The following is an 18,720-nucleotide window of genomic DNA, read 5'->3' on the forward strand; positions in this document are numbered from 1 at the left end:
AAATCATGATCATTTGTGAAAAAAAATTATTTTTTATCGAAGGTTATTCAAAAACAGTTGAAAATAGGCATATTGTTTTTGTCGAAAATTTAGTCCTCTACAATTTATCTTCTACGAGTACAAATTTTTTCGCGAGTTTTTTCGTATCCATTTCGGTTTGTCCTTGTTCTGCAAATAAAACTATTCAGAAATTTTGTAATTTTCGATATTGATGTGCTAATTTGTAACTTCATTACTTCACAGATCCATTGGCAGAAATAGACATTTAAATAGGCAGTCTTTATTTAGTACCGCATAATGAATGACATGGGTAATGAGAAATTGAAGACATTTTTGTATATGTGGATTATTCACGATTATTAAATACCTATTACTCAGCAATTTCACAGTACGATGTAAATCTCATCTTGCAAATGCCAAATTAGAAATTACCCATACAAAAATTCTATGCGTTAATAAATCAATAAATAAACTGTAGTTACTTAACCTGGAGGCGTTATTGTTGAACTTGTTTCTTAGGTGTCGGAGCATAACGCGTAAAGCAGTTAAGCGTAACGCATTATAATAAGATTGGCTATTAGGTACCGTTTCGTCATATCGATTTTTTTTCATAACCGATCTCTGACTGAGAATCCCTGGTGTGTAAATGGTTACTACTTCTAAACCGAAAGTCAGATAATCGTTCACATTAAAATTTTTAGCGAATCGTTTTGAATGGTCAGTGAGACCGAAATATAATACAGGGTGCCCATTATATATGGAATATAGTATATATCTCGGTAAATATCGGATGTATACAAAATTTGTCTATATAAAAGTTGTTTAACAGTTTATTTGCCATAATTCGGCAGCATTCAGTTGTTTTTATTTCAGAAAACAAATGAGTAACAAAAAACAATTGCATTTTTGTATGCACGTTATGCTCGTTTGATAGAATTTTTTTTCTCTTTTCAATGATATAACATGTTAGTACCCTTATTCAAGAAAATGTTTCAAAAAAATTTATTATAATTAGATCAATATCATTAATTCAGATATCCTACATGAAAATAAAACAAATGAACGTGTAAGTTTCTTATTACACCTTGAAGACAAAACGAAATTACCTGCCTTAGAAGAACCCACATTTATTTTCAATGGATTCGCTGTAGAAACCATGGGTCCCTGGGGAAATGAAGCTAAAATCATGACAGCAGCAATTGGTAAAAATCCGGCAAACAATTGGAGTCCCGCTCAACCCAGTTCATTTACCAGCGAATCAGTCTAGAAATCCAAAAAGGCAATGCCGAATGTATTTTAGGAACCTTACCTTTTTTTGTAATTCTTTTGACGAAATTTACTGTTTTAAAACCCCGTTGTTATACAGGGTGACAATTTGAAAACTTACCACCCCCCATATCTTAGTAAATAAACGAGATATTTAAAAAAATCAAAATCCGTTTCGGTAATTCGGAGGGGGAATCACAATGACATAGTTGGCGACGCACCCCCTCACACCCCCTGCGCCCCACTTTTAAATCTTAAATAGTGACCCCCCATGTGTGATACGTCGTTGGAAAGCTCTGAAAAAATGCTTTCCAACCATACCAAATAGCATTACATTTAGGTTAGTCATTATCGTGCAAATCAAAAAATAAACATGGAAAATCGTATTTAACTTGAACTTCCAAAGCCGACTCGACAGCAACTCATTTTTGATCGCCAGTTATAATCTATTCTCAAACTCTTGTCGAACCTTTCCTATGTTGGTTTTGCAATATTTCGACATTCTTGAATTATTCTCTGTCTTAGTTCGTCTATGTTCGCCGGTTGCGTTTTAAATACGACAGATTTCAAATGTATCATATTACTTTATTTTTTGATTTGCACGATAATTACTAACCTATATGTAATGCTATTTGGTATTGTTGGAAAGCATTTTTTCAGAGCTTTCCAACGACATATCACACATGGGGGGTCACTATTTAAGATTTAAAAGTTGGGGTGGCTGGGGCGCAGGGGGTTGGAGGGGGTGCGTCGCCAACTATGTCATTGTGATTCCCCCTCCGAATTACCGAAACGGATTTTGATTTTTTTAAATATCTCGTTTATTTACTAAGATATGGAGGGTGGTAAGTTTTCAAATTGTCACCCTGTATGTAATTTGTTCCTGTTCTATTATTTTCATTAAACGTTTATTTCGAGGTTTGTTTATAAAAAAAAATTAGCAGGAAAATGGTTTTCATCGCAATGAATGTTCAAAATGCCGAGCAAAATGCTCACCCGAGTGCTCACCATTCACTGCAAGGCAGTGGCATAACCGAGGGCATAACCTTTCACAAAAAGCTTGAAATAAAAATTAATTTCTTCTACACGGGTGCTAACATGTTAGGTACGTCATTGAAAAGAGAAAAACAATTTCTATCGAATGGGCCTGATCTCGGGCCTGATAAAAGTGTGCTATGCATTGCTATTTAAAAAAATTAATTTTTGTTTGTTATTCATTTGTTTTCTGAAATAAAAACAACTGATTATATTATATTCCATACATAATGGGCACCCTGTATAAATGCATACAGGAAGTTCAAATAGTGCGAGCTACAAGCTAGGTTGATGTTTATAATTATGGATGTACATAGTCATTAATTGCTGCATTATCGTATATAGCAGATTTAAATAAACCCCTCTCGAAACCCCTAAAGCAGAAATAAAAAAGCGGTAGAGCACCTCGGTGTGATCCTACGGGGGAGATTAGTTGAGGACTAAATAATTAATTCATTTTACCTCGAATTTTACTTACTTTAAGTATATTTACTCGTATATTTAGGTTTAAACCGTTGACAAACTATAAGAGGTATTGACGAGGGTATTAAGAACTTCGACAAGGAAATGTCGAACACACTCACTCATTGCTCGTAAATATACCTAACCTCAATTCGATTCCAGTAAACAATGTTGAGGTAGGAACAGGAAATCCTTGGTCCTCGACTTGGTCATACCTAGGCAATATCTTCCTAGTTCAGACCTCGGTTCAGATATCCTTTTATGACAATTGTAAGTGCTTTGCACGCTAACATGAACACGAGCATGAACATGAATAAATAAATATCCTGTACCTCGTCCTGTACCTATAAAAAGGGGGGAGTTGTGAGTAGCTGTAGTCCCAGAGCTCAGGCATTCTAAGGGGTCTAAAACAAACAAATCTTCCATCCGACACGAATTCGAATTAATTAGAAATTTTTGTGAATTTTTTCAAAAGTCACAACCTTCCCTCAGTGTCAATGAACCTATAATGGACACAACATTCAGACTCATAACATTGGAAATCGGAAAAACGGGACAAAGCGAGATGGTGTGTTAAATCGAGAAAAGGTATAAAAAAAACTGTCTGCCCCCCCCCCCCCCCCAAATCGATACTCTTAGTCGAGCTCTTAGCCACCATAATATGCGGGAATTCCCAGTTTTGTTTGTGGGAAATTTAGTCCTCCACAATTTATTTTCTACCTGTATACATTTTTCCTCGATTGTTTTGGATAAAGATCCAAATGCATTATCGCAATGCTCTCGGCAATGCTTAAGAAGCGAATTTCATCCATTTTTGACCAAAAAAAATGATCAGAGTTCTGTTTTGCTTCGCCCCGGACAGCCCGGTGCACATTGAGAGGCAAAATAATCGAGACGCCGAGATTGTTTTCTATCAAGATAGTCAGAAATACATTGGAAGTAATGGGGGCGATAGGCATCGGCGTCATTTGTGCATTTCAACTTGACATCGACATGTTACGATCATCTAGATTACGCAACCTATTTTACGAGCTATTTTATTAGGATAAGTTGCCTGTTATGACAAAACATTTATTCATGTTATTTTGATGTGCCGTCTGTAGTATTACATAATATTGTCCTATAATTGGAATAATTTTTGTTCTGTTGGGCAATTAAATATTATTATTATTATTATTAAAACATTGAATTAAGGATTACTCCTAGCTAGGTCGTAGGAGATCCAATATTAGACACCTCGCTTTAACGTTAAACCTGGTAACCAATGGTAAACAATTTAACCTCGAATTTAACCTTGCATCAGAGGCTTGTCTAGAGAATCTGCTATAGGGGTACGTATTTTTAACATAATTTAGTATCTAAGTATTTACTTTGGTTTGCATTTCATTTTGAATTTGTTAAATTTCTGCATTCCTTCTTGGAAATATGTCAATACCTATTCACATCTTTAGGATTATTCGGGATTATTCATACAGTCACAGCGATACAGGAATCGAATTTGAATTACTCGTCTAATATTCACCGGAGAAGTCCTCTTTCCTCCTTTTACCTTGAAAAACATGCCCAAAGGGTTTGAGTCCCGAGATACAGGTAGGTATACCTACGTAATTGGATTGTCAACTTAAATCCGAGTTTAAATCAATCCAATTAATACAAATAGGTATAATAAGTGAAATTGATACAAACATTTGGGGAGTTTTATATTCCAACCGCATATCTTTTTAGAACATACGTGAGAGGTTTTTAATCACTTGGCAATTCCCTTAGCAATCCGCATTAGAGCCGGATGAATAATCACTCGATTTAGATTAAATTTCAATCTAAAAGCACAATAACTATAGTAGGTAACAATCAATTTAAAAGGCCAGCCTTTTTCAACATGTCTTGTTACAATCCATTGCAATTGCACTAGATGCATAATAAAGGTTTCAGTTCAGCTCCGCATTATCAAAGCGGATGGATTTATAAACTAAACTACTTACTTACCGAGTATAGAAATGGTGCTCCAGAATTATAATAACCTCTGCTCATCCCGAGACTTCCGCATTGACCCAAGTGAGGGTCAGTCCTCTGCACTGCTAATTAAAAGTTTTCCACGGGAATCATTCTATCCTGATGTAGTTGGTTTAGGTAAAAATAATAATTCACTACCTATAGCAATAGCAACGAGGTCAGGATGATTACATTAAAATCGACAACCAACACTAACGAGAATACAGTTAACCTTATTTTTTTAATTACATCTTTTTAACTGATTAAACACATACACTGCTAAGTATTTGTTTATGAACGTTTGCATTATTTGAGATATCATTATCGAAATTCACTGTACACGCGCGGAATGATTCATAACTAAACAAAGTAAAAGCAGTCCTCTTTGGGAGTTGCACAAAAATCATGTGCAACAGCTGCTTTGATGATAATAGTGCAGTGGCGTTGCGGTGGCGTACGAATGAATTAGTGCGGCCACCATTACAGGAACCAAATCACTAAATTTCATTTTTACAAACAATGCGGCGACATCTGCCAATGCGTTTAATAAATACAAGGAAAAGTTGTATCGCTGAGTGAAATGATCTTTGCTCAATGCTTTTATCACAGATGTGAATATACTCATCTCACATCTGTGGTTTTATTTTCCCGAGCAGAAAAACAAAAAAATGATCTATTATAGATCTAGTGCACATTCCTTTAGATTAAATTACATTTGAAAGTAAAAGCAAAATCTGTGTAGGTGTCTCTCAGCATTTACGTTACGTTTGTAAATATACCGGTAAATATTTTAAACCGAACATAGGCAATTAACATGGGAAAAACGTTTTTTTGTAGATCGTTGCTCCCCATGTTAACTTAGAGTTAGAGGGTTTGTAATGACACCAATCAAAAGAAGATTTTTTTCTCATCTGATGATATACGAATTAGTTTATTTTCAGGTGTAATATCACTAGTAAATAGTACAATTCTAGTAAGTAGTACAATTCTAGTAAGTAGTACAATTATATTATAGGTGATATGATAGCACGACTTAAAACTTTTCTGAAAATTGAACTCTTCTGAAAATTCGGTAGAAAATCGGCCGATATTTTATCGATAGCAGCAGGTGCTTGCAGACATAACGGATTTTTACCGGCCAAATAATCGCTCGAAATCGTTTTTCAGAACTTCTCTCCATGCACCCCTGGGTAAGATTCCTATATTTAAATGAGTCCAACCTTTTATCCCACAAAACAGATCTTGCTTCCACTAATAGCGTAGGCGGTACAACTGAATATCGAGGTAAACGCTGCACTTTGTGACAAAAGCATGAAACTCGGTACACATGTTTATTAGGTCCAAATAAAACTTTTGACCCGCAGCACCGACCGAAATTTTCGTGTGGGTTCAAAATTTGAACACTTTTGTTCAAAAGGGTGTTCAAGATTTTTAACCTGTAAAAATTGACGAATTTCGGCATTCTAGGGGTCGTTTTTGAATTATTTAGGGTCGCTGGTGCCAATGGCGGCATTAAAAAAGTTCTATATCTGACCCTTAGGCCCTAAATTTGGAGTATTTTCAAAATAATGGTTAAATTTTGAATTTGATAGTTTTAACCCTGCGTGATGTTTCGGATGTCGATTGCAGCTAATTTGGACGTGCACTACATGCTAGAAATGTTATATTGACGTTAAATCAGTTTCTGGTGTGTAAATAGGCCGTTAATCGTTCAATAATTTGTTCAAAATTTGGAAATTCTATACTGGAAGGATTTTTCCGTTTTTGGTGGCGTTTCCATAATATAATTTGTGGTTGCTGATGCTGATTTTGTATTCAGAAAACAGATGCGACTCATAGTTAGGCCCTTTTCATACTATTTTACCTATTAAGAGAGAATGTTCGGTGCAGCCATACCTTTGTTGTCCCGGATTGCAACAACTATTGAATGACAAAGAAAGACGAAAGAGACGGGCATTTCATTTAAGATTCGGAAGTGGACATGTCCTCTGACGGGATATGCCGCCTATGCTTCCATTATTGCCCTCCCGTCATCGTTTGTTGGAAAATCTGTACTTCCAATCAGTCTTGAGCTCACTCCACGACAAGTAACATCTTGCAGCGATCTAGTTCCGTCCGACTCGTGCCCCTGGGAATGAGGATATTGCAACGATACCGTGAAACGCGATCGATCGCGACCAGGATCGCGACGCCGTGCTGCTGGGTGCCCTGAAGTCGCCGAGGCAGCCCCCAAAGCGATCGATGGCGTTTCACGGTATCGTTGCGATATCCTCACTTCAAAGAAAGGGCGTCGCCAGAGGGGGCAGGGAAGGGAAGCTGCCCCCGTCTAGAGATTAAAAAAAGTAGCAAAATGCAAAGCAACCAAAGTGTCTTAGTTTTCTTGACCGATAATTCCTTATTACAATTATTGTGGTTGTAGAGGTAAGACAGTAAAACAGTAAAAGTTTATATGCTCTGCACTATACCTACAGTTAATGATTTTTTTATCCTTCATATGTCAACTTGCTTATCTCTGGGCCATCAGCTGGCGACACTCTTGCTTCAAGGGGCACAAGTCGGACGGAACTTGCTCGCTGCGTGATGTTACTTGTCGTGGAGTGAGCTCAAGGCTGCCTGGAAGTACAGATTTCCCAACAAACGATGCCGAGAGGGCAATAATGGAAGCATAGGCGGCATATCCCATCAGAGAACATGTCCACTTCCGAATCTTAATGAAATGCCCGTTTCTTTCGTCTTTCTTTGTCATTCAATAGTTGTTGCAATCCGGGGCAACTATGAGTCGCATCTGTTTTCTGAATACAAAATCAGCATCAGCAACCACAAATTATATGGAAACGACACCAAGAACGGCAAAATCCTTCAAGTATGGAATTTCCAAATTTTGAATAAATTATTGAACGATTAACGGCCTATTTACACACCAGAAACTGTTTTAACTTCAATATAATATTTCTAGCTAGTAGTGCACGTCCAAATTAGCTGGAATCGACATCCGAAACATCACGCAGGGTTAAAACTATCAAATTCAAAATTTAACCATTATTTTGAAAATACTCCAAATTTGGGGCCTAAGGGTCAGATATGATATGCAACTTTTTTAATGCCGCCATTGGCACCAGCGACCCTAAATCATTCAAAAACGACCCCTAGAATGCCGAAATTCGTCAATTTTTACAGGTTTAAAATCTTGAACACCGTTTTGAACAAAAGTGTTCAAATTTTGAACCCACACGAAAATTTCGGTGGGTGCTGCGGGTCAAAAGTTTTATTTGGACCCAATGAACACGTGTACCGAGTTTCATGCTTTTGTCACAAAATGCAGCGAAAAAATTTGTACCGCCTACGCTATAACAAAATAATAGTCCGAGAGCTAGTAGACAGAATTGCAGACCTGACTGAGGAATAGCGGGGCCGAATGAACCCTTATATATTTTTAAAGAAATGCCCCAAGAACATTTTTTGCAAAAAATTTAAAAATACAAGGGTTAATTTAATAATAATAATAATAATATTGTCTTTATTCAACCAAATAACGTAAATAATAAATAACAACAACAAACTAAAGTGACTGCTATCGTGCTAAACATGGTTGAATCCTAAGGCGAAGTTCAGATGAATTGCTGACAGCAATTCTCTGTTCTTCTACTTAACCCTACTTGGAAGTTAGTAAGAAAAATTTGAAATTTGTTGATCCATAAAAATAATTATTTATAACTTTTTTAATTATATCCAGAATATATAATAAATTAAACGAAAAGAAATGGAAACAAATGTGTTTGAGAATACAAAAATATTTAGACATGTTGCGCTATTTGGTGTTCAGAATCAAGCCTCAACTAATCCTTGCTTAACATATTCTACCAGTGATCGTTTAAAGTGGGTATGTGGTAATGATTTGATATGACTTGGAATGGTGTTATACACTTTTGATATTGCGTACGAAAACGACCTTCGAAAAAATGAAGTATTATGGAACGGTATTTCTATTAGCCCTCGATTTAAATTATGTAGGTATAAGTATCCCGAGGTATATCCGTTCGAAATGTTATCTTATTGTAGCGATACGGTGGAGATTTCATAATTAACCCATTATGGTAAAAGCAAATTGAATGCACCACTAGCGTCTGTCCTTCATATTCAGCCAATTGGTTAGGTACTTTAAGTTTATGTGAAACGTGTTCCGTGCGTCTGACGCCATAAATATAACGTATAACGACGCAGACGGGAATTTTGTACTTTTTGGATCCGTTTCTGATTATACTTGTCTATGGAATGATTATAAACTACATCACAATAATTAAAATGCGACAACACAAGGGAATCTGTTAGCCGAATTTTGATTGACGTGTTCAATAGGTCTCGGCTGCCGTAAATTAATCTGAGGTTAGCATAGGCCTTTTGCAAGCAGTTAGTAACATGTCGCTTGAATCTCATATCTGTGTCAAAATAAAGACCAACGTTTGTGCACTGAAGAACAGAATCGCTTATGGTAATCTTTAAACGCCCTACAACACGATCTCGAGCTTTTTTCCTACGAAAAACACATTAGTGTAGATTTATTAGGGTTTATCAGCAAAGAGTGCTGTACACTAACTTTCAGCAGTTCAGCTAAATCCCTATTCATCCTTTTGTTCACGTCGTCAATGTCCTTTTCATCAAAAGTGTAGGTAAGTTGAGTATCATCGGCAAACATATGACATTGACAGTATTTTAATGCAGTATGTAAGTAAATGAAAAGTATAAATTATGAACAATAATGGTCCCAAGATGGACCCCTGCGGAACTCCTGAAGAAAGGTGTCGAGAACTTACAATTTGAGACCTATTATTGGAGATGTAATTTAGACATTAAGTTAACAGCAGACTCACGGAATCCAATGTATTGTAAAATTGCAAGTAGAGTGTCATAATTTATAGTGTCGAAAGCTTTGCTGTAATCAAACATGAGAAACAGTTTATTGTTGTCTACGGCACTGCAAATTTGATCAGAAACTAGTTGCAATAATGAAGTACAGCTATATAGCCGGTTCGAAATCCCGATTGTACTTCCGGTAGAATATTGTTAACGCATAAAAAGGATTTAGCCCCGCTATTCCTCAGACAGGTCTGCAATTCTGTGCTTTTAGGCATTACCATTGAATAATAATTCAGATTCTTTATTCAATGGTGCCTATTACTCAAGAAGTATTGGACAAGTTTTCAGCGTGTCTCAATTAGCTACCCAATGTCTGCAAGCTCTCCTACTATAAGGACATATCATTGTCTATCAAGTATCAAGTCACCCATTCCAATATTTGCAAACGCAGTTAAAACGCACTACAAAAACTAGTTTTAATTATAATAGTGTACCTATTCGTTAAGTGAAAAATCTCTAACCTCACCCCTAATCTTTCAGCTGTATTTAAAGATTCGCAATACCTATTTATTTATGTAATGGCATTGTAAAGTATTTAAACAATCGTAATGGTCATATAACGGTACTACATGAGATATCAGTGTGAACACCTAGGCCTTCTATGCGGACCAGAATGAATAAAAGTAGGTATACGAGTATATACTCGCATTTGGAAATCTGTTTATTGTTGTTACATTGGTAGTTATACCTAATTTTGCAAAAATGCCTAACCTATGTTTTACCTACTTAGTTTTACTAATCTTTAGAAATGAGAAAATCATCAGGATCTGCCCTAATAGCCTGCCCTTTTGGCAAGTTTTGTAAATCAAAATATTTTTTGTGGAATCGTAATCTAGTCGTTGAAGAAGCGGATTTAACAGAGTTTTCTTTTTTGTCCTTACTAAGCGTTCGCGAGCTAAGTTTTCTGCAACAACCGTTTCGTTGGCGGCCCACAAAACTGTCACAACTCTCACTTTCATTCACTTCGTGGTCTTCATTTATACATTTGTTTTTAAGTATATCTTCGATGCAGTTTTGATTTCCTTCCATTTCAGTGTTATAAAACAACGGATATGCTCTAAATGCAGAAAATGGAGAGGAATCGTACATATGGTTCGCAACGTATTTGCGTTTACAAAAAGGTGCACTCTCTTGATCTATTCGCACTTTATGTTGGGTTTCTTTATCTTTTCTTTCAACATGACGGTTCTTTCGCTTGCAGCAACAACTGTGGTGTTGACGTCGTCGTGATGAATTTATTACAGGAGAACTTGCGACAGCGCTTGTGTGAAGAGTAGACAATTCGATTGGTGCCCGAGTTGGTATTATGGGGAGTGGTAGTTTACCGTAGGGCAGGGATCGGTGATGAAGAATTCTCGCAGGAGTGAAATGGGCGCAACGAGGTTGCACGGGTTTTCCTTCAGTTTGGAGCACTGTTTCGCAAAAACAACCCTTCATTTCGGGAACCTTAAGATCACGCACCTTTTGTTGAAGTTCATTAAATGCACGGCGTAGAGGTTTTAATTCTGTTTCACATGTTTCCATTGCTATCATAATAGGATCTGTTTTGTATGTATCAAATTGATTGTTTGTGCAAGTGCATTTTGCCGGAGAAAAACTAGGAGAGTCGGTCTCAGTTACGTTACCTACCTCAGAAGTTGTTACCGTATTAAGTGCCGCGCCAGTGAGATTGGCGTCGGATGATGCTTCGTTAAGAACACTTCGAGACACGTTACTTACAGCTGTTCCCTTATCCATTTTTAGTGCGGCTGGACAAATAGGTATTTCTTTGCAAGATGTAGATTTCGAAGCGAGTGGTTGTAATCGCTTGCATGAGTTTACGTGGGGGCACGAGTGGCTACTTCTTGCTTCAACTCTTGGCTGGGACGTAGTAATCGTAATCAATATTGCAGATTTAGAAGATTGGTTCAACTTCACAGGAATCTTATCTACGCAAGAAAATTAATTAGCCGCGATGTCTATACAAAAAATATTCACTAAGTACCTGTGTCGTGTCCGCATCTGCTTTCATCCGCTCCCCTTTCTTGAAATGGACGAATTTTAAGTTTAATTACTTTAGCGGAATCTTTTCCAGATAACTGTGAAAATCGCCATAATTATTTTTACCATACCTACTCTTCATAATAGAACGCACCTTAATGTTATAAGATCTTGATGGACGCAACCTGGACGTCTCGTTCGGAGTTTCGACTCTACAACTTTCCGTCTCGCTTAATGAATTTAATGACTCAGACTGTAATCGTTTACCTAATGATAATACCGTTTGGACCCCAGCCGATTTGTCGCTGCAGCACGTTACTGGAATAAAAAACTCTTTTCTCTTTCTTTCGGATACGCATCCGCGTCCGGAGGGCATTGGTATTCGAGAAGGTTTTCCTTTATGAGTAGGATGAGTACTATCTTTGGCCAAACATGATGTATCTTCCGTTTGACAGAAAAAACTATTAGCCTCACTTGGTGTAGCATCACGAGTATCACGACTCATAACTGCAGGAACAGCTGCACCGGCATTTGTAGGGTGGCATTCACAACATACGTTAGCAGATCGTTTAACATTTGCGTCATCACCAGGTGGTGGTTTTTCTAAATCTACCCCATTGGCCACGTCTTCAATGTGGGTATCAGTACTGACGTTACCACTACGCATAGTCATTTCTATTAAGGGCGCAACTTCTAATTGCATAACAGACAGAGTTGTTTGTATAACACTTGTTACTTTTTCATTAAACGGTTTACTTGAAGCAACTGCCTCTCCTCTTGATTTCAACGCAGACGCCCTGGCGCGTAGTTGCTGAGCGATTCGGTTTAACATATCTGCTTCTTGCAACGATTTGTCCAGGTCTGGTTCTTGTAATCTTTGCTCGAATTCTGCGTTCTGCAATGTTCTTTCAACTTCTGTTTCTTGTAATGTTGGTTCATCTTTTGGTTCCTGTAACGTTTGTTTAAGGTCTGTTTCCTGCAATATTTTTTCGCTCTCTGTTTCTTGTAATACTTGACCAACTTCTGCTTGTTGCAATGCTTGTTCGACGTCTGGTTCTCCTAAGATTTGATCAAGTTCCGCTCCCTGCAATGTTGCTTCACTTTCCGTTTCTTCTTCATCCGGATTAGATTGTTCTCCAAGATCGCCATCTTTTCTAGGTTTTCTAAAACTTCTTAAACTTGTAAAGTCATCGCTCCCGGGATGTTCGCTGTATGCAGTTACCTCGTCAAAACTCACTTCCCCATCAGCATTTTCAGGTGTATCTATTTCTGGAGCGTTAAACTGTACATTGGTATTTGGATTAACATTGGGAGCGTCATCTTCTGCGGGTGGGTTTTCTACGGGGTCCATGTCATTGTAAAATAGCTACGTTAAGTTGTGTTCAGTAATTAAATCAACAAACGCAAATTACTTATGTACAAAAATTTGGACTTCTTCAAATTGACATTTTCAGCACTAAATTGACAAGAGTACGGTTGGCGCAATTATTTTATGCATTCGTACAACTTGATCACTTTATCTTTGCTGAGAACTTAGATCGCGTAGGTATTACATTACATATTATCCAAGATGGTTGGCTATTTTTATACAAGATATGTCTTGTACAAACAGGTGAACAAGTGTTACTTTCCTCTAACGGTACCTACACTGCTGGTTTTTCGTACGCTAACCAGGTTCGAAACTGGTGATCACAACCAACATAATAAATCTGTAAGTTCTTGTAATTCGTAGTATCGAATAATCACATTAACATTTTTAATTTCTGATGAAGGTTGCAACGTCAAACGAAATATATTAAATTTATTAAATATCGCCAATAACGGTCTTTATATTTGGCTTACCACCTTAATGCCTACTGGACTAGGACTTCCCCCATCTTAACCACACTATATTATTAGTTAGGTACCAGTACCTAATGCTGAGAGGGAAATCTATTACCTTCACCTTAGTGGGCCGTTATAATAAAAAATAAAATGCATTCAAAAAACTAAAAACCGCCTGGTCGTCGATTGTGCTTGTAGATTAAAACTTCTTTCTTCCTTTTTCTTACTAATGTAAAAGGATAATTGCGGAGATTGGAACGTTTGGAAGAATTATATCAATTGGCGATGTCAAAACATTAAGAGCGAATATTTCCAAAACGAAGTGTCGGAAGAGGGCACTTATAACGCGCAAGTAGGACGTATGGACGAGACATATCTACTGGCACGAGTTGTGTACTAATCCTTCACTCAACGGTACAACTTATACTTGTTTGAAAAGTATACGTAGCCCATATAATATACATTTAAGAAAATTTCTTGCAGATATCATAAAAAATTCCTCTTTTAATTTGGGAATAAAAAAGAGTGACTTTCCCTCAATTACATTATAATAGCATTTCTATAAATAATTACAATAATCTACTTATGTTGTTATTATAGTGTCCAATTTAATTCGTTACGTATAATATATTATAATAATTTGACACTTATTCTTTAACATCAAAATCAGCGCCCTAGCAGTCAGTGGTCCCTGTGTAAGAGTGTTTCGCCGATAACGATGCATTGCAATTGTTATAACGTAAGTAAAAAATAAAGTATAAAATTAATCGTGTAGGTAAAATAAAAGGACTGTAAGTGCGACTCCAGCGATAGCGACACTAATTCTGTTTAAAACCTTAAGCATCGTGCTTCTTCAGGAAATCCAAAAACGTAGAAATGGAGTGTAGTGTAACCAAAATTGTTGTTACCATATACAGCATTTTGCGATTAATCTCGATCGGCAGAAAACGCACAACACCTCGCTTTTCCTCCTTCAACGCCTCCATGCTGAGTTACTGACGCTATTGCTTTAAACAATTGTTACACAGGATGCCCCAGCGCCCCAAGCAGCAATTAATCGTATTACAATGACACTATTTTGATGAAAATACGCCGATACCAACTATACATTACAATAAAGGATCAAAATATTTAGGTAAAAAAAGGTAGCAAGCAATCGAAAAAGGTCTTACATTTTTACGCTAACTATACAATTCGGTTGAAAATAGTGACAGGAATCTTTTCGAACCCCCGGTGTTGGAACAATAAGTATTTAAATAGGTACATACATGTCCTTAATCTAATATAATTATTCCATGCTTAATATTCCCAAACGGTTTAATATAAGATAGACATGAACTGGAGTCACTGTGCTTTTACTCAAGATGGGGAGTCTATACACAGATACACTTCACTAAACTAACTGCCAAAGATTGGTTTATGGATTAACTACCTATTGGAGTTCAAACATTGGGAATGAAATTTTTATGCTCCTACTTGTCTTGCCAATCTTATAGACCTGACTTGATGCAAGAAGTGCATTGTATTAGTGCGCTAGTACAGGGGTCGGCAATCTATTGAAACAGAAGAGCCAAAAATTACAACTTATAAAATTTCCCAGTTTTGAAAGAGCCACAAAAAAATTTTGATTTAATATTATAGTATTTGGCTATATACAGGGTCCTGCAACAATGCGTCGGTTTTTCCTACATAGCTGATACCTGGTAAAAAATATTGGTGGTTGCGGATCTACAGAAATTATTTTTGCATGTATACAGGGTGTCCCATTTTTACGATGTCAATAAATAACTGATCTTTTTAAATAGAACATCCTGCATATTTTTACTTGTTTCAATGCCATTTGTTCAAACTGCTATAACTATTCTTTTTCAAATGGAACTACTACTGTTTTATTTCGCTATTCGATTGTCTTTTGCGTTCTCTTCAATGTTTATAAGGGGTGCCCTGTGCTTAAACCCCGCAGTTTTTATGTTATTCAATATTTTTCACAAAAGTACCTACTCATTAATTAATTACGTGTTTATACATCGGAGTAGGCTGCTATAATAAAAAAACAAAAGAATACAAGAAAGTAAAGGTAAACAGGTGTCACAAATTAGATAATTATTTGCTGCAAGTGTACTTTTGATTTGGTAAACAAATAAGATTAATTAAAAAGGCGAATTTCGAACAAATGAAGTAATTTCTTTAGATAAATACGGAGAGCCGCAACTTTATATCAAAAGAGCCGCATGCGGCTCGCGAGCCACAGATTGCCGACGCCTGCGCTAGTAGAATAATACCTATCATTGTATATGTATTGTATATACAACGATAATACCTAGGTAATAACATGGATTTCTTAGAAAATGACAGTATTTATACCTATAGCAATATTTGAGTTCTCGCCCACTGAAATTGTTGATGTTGTGAATTAAGAACAGCCCATTTATTTTCCTCAAGGACTGTGAAAAAACGGAAATTGATGTTCATTAGACTATGTAAACATATCGGTGGAAATAATTCAGTTCCGCTGTGTAACTGTGCACTTTGTAGTAAAAATTTTACGTAACGTAATTAGATTTAAATCAGTACGAATTCTTGCATCGTATGTTCCTCAATCAAATCAATCATTTGGAACCATGACGGTCAAGAAAAGGAAAACAAATACATTTTTTTTAGTAAACAACTATGCAAACACTAAAACACAATTAGTCCTTAATCTTCTTGAAGTGATTGCAGAAGAGCAGAGTAATTGGCAATAAGTGATGCTTAATGTATGTATACGCACGCAATTTCCTTGCTTTCAAAATGGTTTCATCGGTCATAAAACATTAAACATGTAAATCGCATATCGTATCTGGGAGGCAGCTTCGGCTTCGTTTTTGATCACTGAATAATGATTTCTAATTATTATGACAATGTATAACTTCCATAGACTTAAATATACGGAAATTGCTATACAGGGTGGAAATTTGTTTTATACGCACCATGATAGTTTTATTATATTGATTCTCCTTTAATTATTTTACCTACTAGAAAATTACAAAGCCGGTTTCCTTAATTGAAAAATAATAAATGACGACATGAATTGACGCAGAATTTTTCGTCACAATCGTGCGTTTCTACACCCTATATACATGCATTGAATAAAAATCTCGATTTTCTTCAACGATACATGGTATAAATAGTACAATATATTAGGAACAAATCTCTAAAGTGTGTCTTTTAATTCCGAGGGTGCAGTTTTTTGCCCGAAACGGAGTTGAGATTGGAAATTACTGTCTTCTAAATTCAAAAAAGGCCGATATTAGACTATAAAAGATATTTGACAAAGATCTTTTATAATAGTATATTAAGATACAAGTGTATAGTCAAGTCTTTAAAGCACGCGCAACGAGTTTAAGGGCACGACGCAAAGCGGAGTGCCTTTAACGTTGCAAGTGCTTTAAAGACCAATTATACACGTGTATCTTATAGTATTTTTTATTATACCTGCAGTATAATTTAAAAATAGGAAATACAATGAAGTCATATTGACGTTATACTCGAATACATGTCTAATTAAGTGGGCTGGGTGTTCGTAATTTCACGATTGCCATGGAAATGTCACTTGACGTTTGCTTATAAAAATCATCGTCTTTGTGAATTAAACGATTTCCGTTGAAAAAGATAATACACCGTCCATTAAATCGATTGTTGTAAAATCTAAACAAACGTTGGTAGGTGTAAAATCCAACTCCAGTAAAGCCTATTATAAAGAATATGAAAAGTTGTTTCCATGGATGAATAGGAAGTTACTTACGAATACAGTCTTAAATGCATCCATAATGCTGGCATATATGAAGGAAATGTCAAAGGTATTTAAATCTTCTATATTTTGGTGCATTCATTCAAAACTTTAAAGCAATGCTGCGATTAAAAAGTGGAACAGATTTGGAAGCATACCCTAAATTACGCGCGTTTGTGAAAGCTTCAACCAAAGGATAGGTACAAAAGCCAAAGAAATGTTCTGCATTTACAGAAAGCGACCTAAGAGGATTTTTTTATTTCATCCAGATGACAGTTTCAAAAGTCATACTTGAAGTATCGTTACTTAGCAACTTTAAAGCACGTGTGTTTTAAAGGCCCTTTTTCGCACGCATTTGAGTGTTTAAAACGGAGATTGTGATTCAGGTATAATAAAAAACATATTTTATAAAATATTTCACAGTGTAATATTACTTCTTTTATAAAATATTAGTTTTATAAAATATATTTTATAGGAAGTAACAACAGACGATTATACATTTGATAAAATATTTGTCAATTTTTTATAAAATATATTTTTTCAAATCTTTGATAGTGTAATATCGGCCAAAAAGATGCATGGAAAACGACTATAAAATATGGTGCAAGAACCAAAATATGCATATAAAGGTAACCGTTAATCATTAAATTGTTTGTTTCGTGCCTCATTGCATTTTAGTCCCGAGAGAAAAAGCAACACTTTAGTCCCTGAAATGGAAGACAAAACACGTTGATTTAGTTCATGGAGTAGGTAAAAGAGCAATTACATTTATATCTATTTAGGTACCGATTTCATAGCAACAGCGGATTTGCGTCACATAAACTGTTTAGTATTATACATACACCACTACACATAGTTGCCAATTTTCCAAAGCTGACATGATTTACAGTACATCCAAGATTTGTGATCTGCCTGCAATACGTTTCACTAATACATTATGCTCTATTTAGCAATAATAATTATTAGAAAATTCTCATCAACGAACTTTCCTTTTATCAAAAGAGGAAGAGAAGCAAATTACTTAATATCCATTACGTATACGCATAAAGTAAACATTGACAATTTGGTCGATTTCATTTTTGGTATAGAACCGAATATGGGTATGTATGACGAGAACAATTAAAATAAGTAATTGCGTTATTATGTTACCGGAAAGATTTATTATAACGACCTGGTTTTACATTCACAATTTGAAAGAATTTGTTGCTTGGCCAACGAGTTGATTTTAAAGTTTGCGAGAAAATTTCGTACAAACTTTTGTGGTTACATTAAATCCAATTACAAATAATATAAAAGCAAGTAAAAAATTCCCAGTATTTCTAAACCTATTAAGGATTTCTGCTCTGGTTGCCTTCACCGCAACGCTATTCTTAGCACGCGCACTTCTTAACTTACAAAAGTGAAATTTTCTTTAATCATCCTGATTAATGTTAAGATAATTTGCAATCTGCTTCTGTAGCCTGATAAACCTGTACCGC

General features: G+C 36.0%; 2 protein-coding genes across 7 annotated transcripts in view; both read right to left on the minus strand.

Moving 5' to 3' along the window:
- The window catches only part of LOC116174710, a 141,181-nt gene that overhangs the window by 112,959 nt on the left and 9,502 nt on the right, over positions 1–18,720 (minus strand). For 3 of the 4 annotated variants that reach the window (XM_031492681.1, XM_031492699.1, XM_031492721.1), the window contains exon 1: positions 4,750–5,173. The exons of the other annotated variant lie outside the window; for it this stretch is intronic. In XM_031492681.1, the coding sequence (XP_031348541.1) occupies positions 4,750–4,794 (45 nt within the window). In that variant the 5' untranslated portion in view covers positions 4,795–5,173. Of the gene's footprint in view, positions 1–4,749; positions 5,174–18,720 lie in introns of those variants that run through there. 4 annotated transcript variants of the gene reach the window in all.
- LOC116174691 lies at positions 10,318–13,110 on the minus strand. 3 transcript variants are annotated; one of them, XM_031492659.1, is made up of 4 exons: positions 13,070–13,109; positions 11,804–13,015; positions 11,654–11,747; positions 10,318–11,597 (listed from the first exon to the last, which is right to left on the minus strand). In XM_031492659.1, the coding sequence occupies exons 2-4, from the start codon at positions 12,998–13,000 to the stop codon at positions 10,405–10,407; spliced, it is 2,484 nt and encodes an 827-aa protein (XP_031348519.1). In that variant the 5' UTR covers positions 13,001–13,015; positions 13,070–13,109; the 3' UTR covers positions 10,318–10,404. The 3 variants fall into 3 exon arrangements, with proteins under 3 accessions (XP_031348519.1, XP_031348513.1, XP_031348527.1); XM_031492653.1 differs by having other exon boundaries at positions 11,804–13,110; XM_031492667.1 differs by lacking the exon at positions 10,318–11,597 and having other exon boundaries at positions 11,686–11,747; positions 11,804–11,867; positions 11,917–13,110.

This window comes from Photinus pyralis, unplaced genomic scaffold, assembly GCF_008802855.1.
Source record: "Photinus pyralis isolate 1611_PpyrPB1 unplaced genomic scaffold, Ppyr1.3 Ppyr1.4_LG1, whole genome shotgun sequence".
Classification (NCBI taxonomy): domain Eukaryota; kingdom Metazoa; phylum Arthropoda; class Insecta; order Coleoptera; family Lampyridae; genus Photinus; species Photinus pyralis.

What these genes read in the sequence shown, in the direction of transcription:
- LOC116174691 (XM_031492653.1), bottom strand. Translation starts at nt 13,000, where the DNA reads ATGGACCCCGTAGAAAACCCACCCGCAGAAGATGACGCTCCCAATGTT. An exon ending in CAAGATCTTATAACATTAAG is followed by an intron (nt 11,748 to 11,803) that starts GTGCGTTCTATT and finishes CGATTTTCACAG; the next exon opens with TTATCTGGAAAAGATTCCGC. An exon ending in CAGATGCGGACACGACACAG is followed by an intron (nt 11,598 to 11,653) that starts GTACTTAGTGAA and finishes TTTCTTGCGTAG; the next exon opens with ATAAGATTCCTGTGAAGTTG.